Here is an 867-nt window from a genome sequence, read left to right as displayed (position 1 = left end):
AGAAGGTGTAAAGTGCTTACAAGGATCATCTCAAAACCCTACAATCATAATAAGACATCCTCCATAATAAAGTACAAAACCAAGATTTGCTTTGCATACCTTCCTCTTCCTCTTCATCTCCTTGAGCTTCCATTTTAGCCTTTAGGTCCTGCTGTGAACGTAAGAAGCGTGTTTGGACCACCTTCTCATTGCCAAGCTTGTCAAATTCTGCTTCCAGTTCTTGGATCTGTTGGTCAGATAATCATTACCATCATTTTTGGGGGGGTCATACTACTTCCAACCAAACTATGAAAAAAAAAACATTCAATTAATTTTCACCAACAAACCACAAATCAAAGATACAAGGAGTCAAGTCAGACCTGCACTGGTTTCAAGGAAGACATCTGTGGCTTGAGGGCCTGTCGAATCCACCTATACATCTCAATGACCATCTTTTTGCTCTCCTCACGTACATTTTTGTCCCTGTCTTCCAGAAGTGTATGCATCTGCTTTATTAGTGGCTTAGGATTCATAACCTTTGGGCCAAATTCTCTGTTGTGCAAAAAAAGAACCATGAGAAACAATAGGATTCACAAACAGAGGAGAATAAACTCCAAAGTATTTTTTCAATGTTCAGCCAAGAGTTGTCAATAACATTAACAATTATCTATCAAATATATAAATAACAGTAGCTAATGATAAAGCTAATAATGCTAGTGAAATATAATCCTAAATTGTAATTCTACTGTTTTCATACATGCATACATACAAAGAATTTTGACTCTGAGAAAATGAGTCTTCTTAAACACTAAAATATACAAATCACCAAACAATTGATGATGGCTGAATAACAAACTATATGACTTCAACATTAACTGAAACCTTTTA

At 35.5% G+C, this 867-nt stretch overlaps 1 protein-coding gene across 1 annotated transcript in view; it reads right to left on the bottom strand.

Annotated features, from left to right (window-relative positions):
- LOC119586930 (cytoskeleton-associated protein 5-like) overlaps positions 1–867 on the bottom strand; it is a gene marked incomplete in the record, with an annotated part of 31,731 nt that overhangs the window by 25,582 nt on the left and 5,282 nt on the right. Inside the window, 2 exon segments of the mRNA XM_037935662.1 lie at positions 100–226; positions 360–531. Coding sequence (XP_037791590.1) covers positions 100–226; positions 360–531 — 299 coding nt within the window.

The sequence above is a fragment of the Penaeus monodon genome, chromosome 22, assembly GCF_015228065.2.
Source record: "Penaeus monodon isolate SGIC_2016 chromosome 22, NSTDA_Pmon_1, whole genome shotgun sequence".
Classification (NCBI taxonomy): Eukaryota; Metazoa; Arthropoda; class Malacostraca; order Decapoda; family Penaeidae; genus Penaeus; species Penaeus monodon.
Note: the sequence above shows the minus strand (reverse complement) of the source record. Positions and strands in the feature narration are given on the sequence as shown.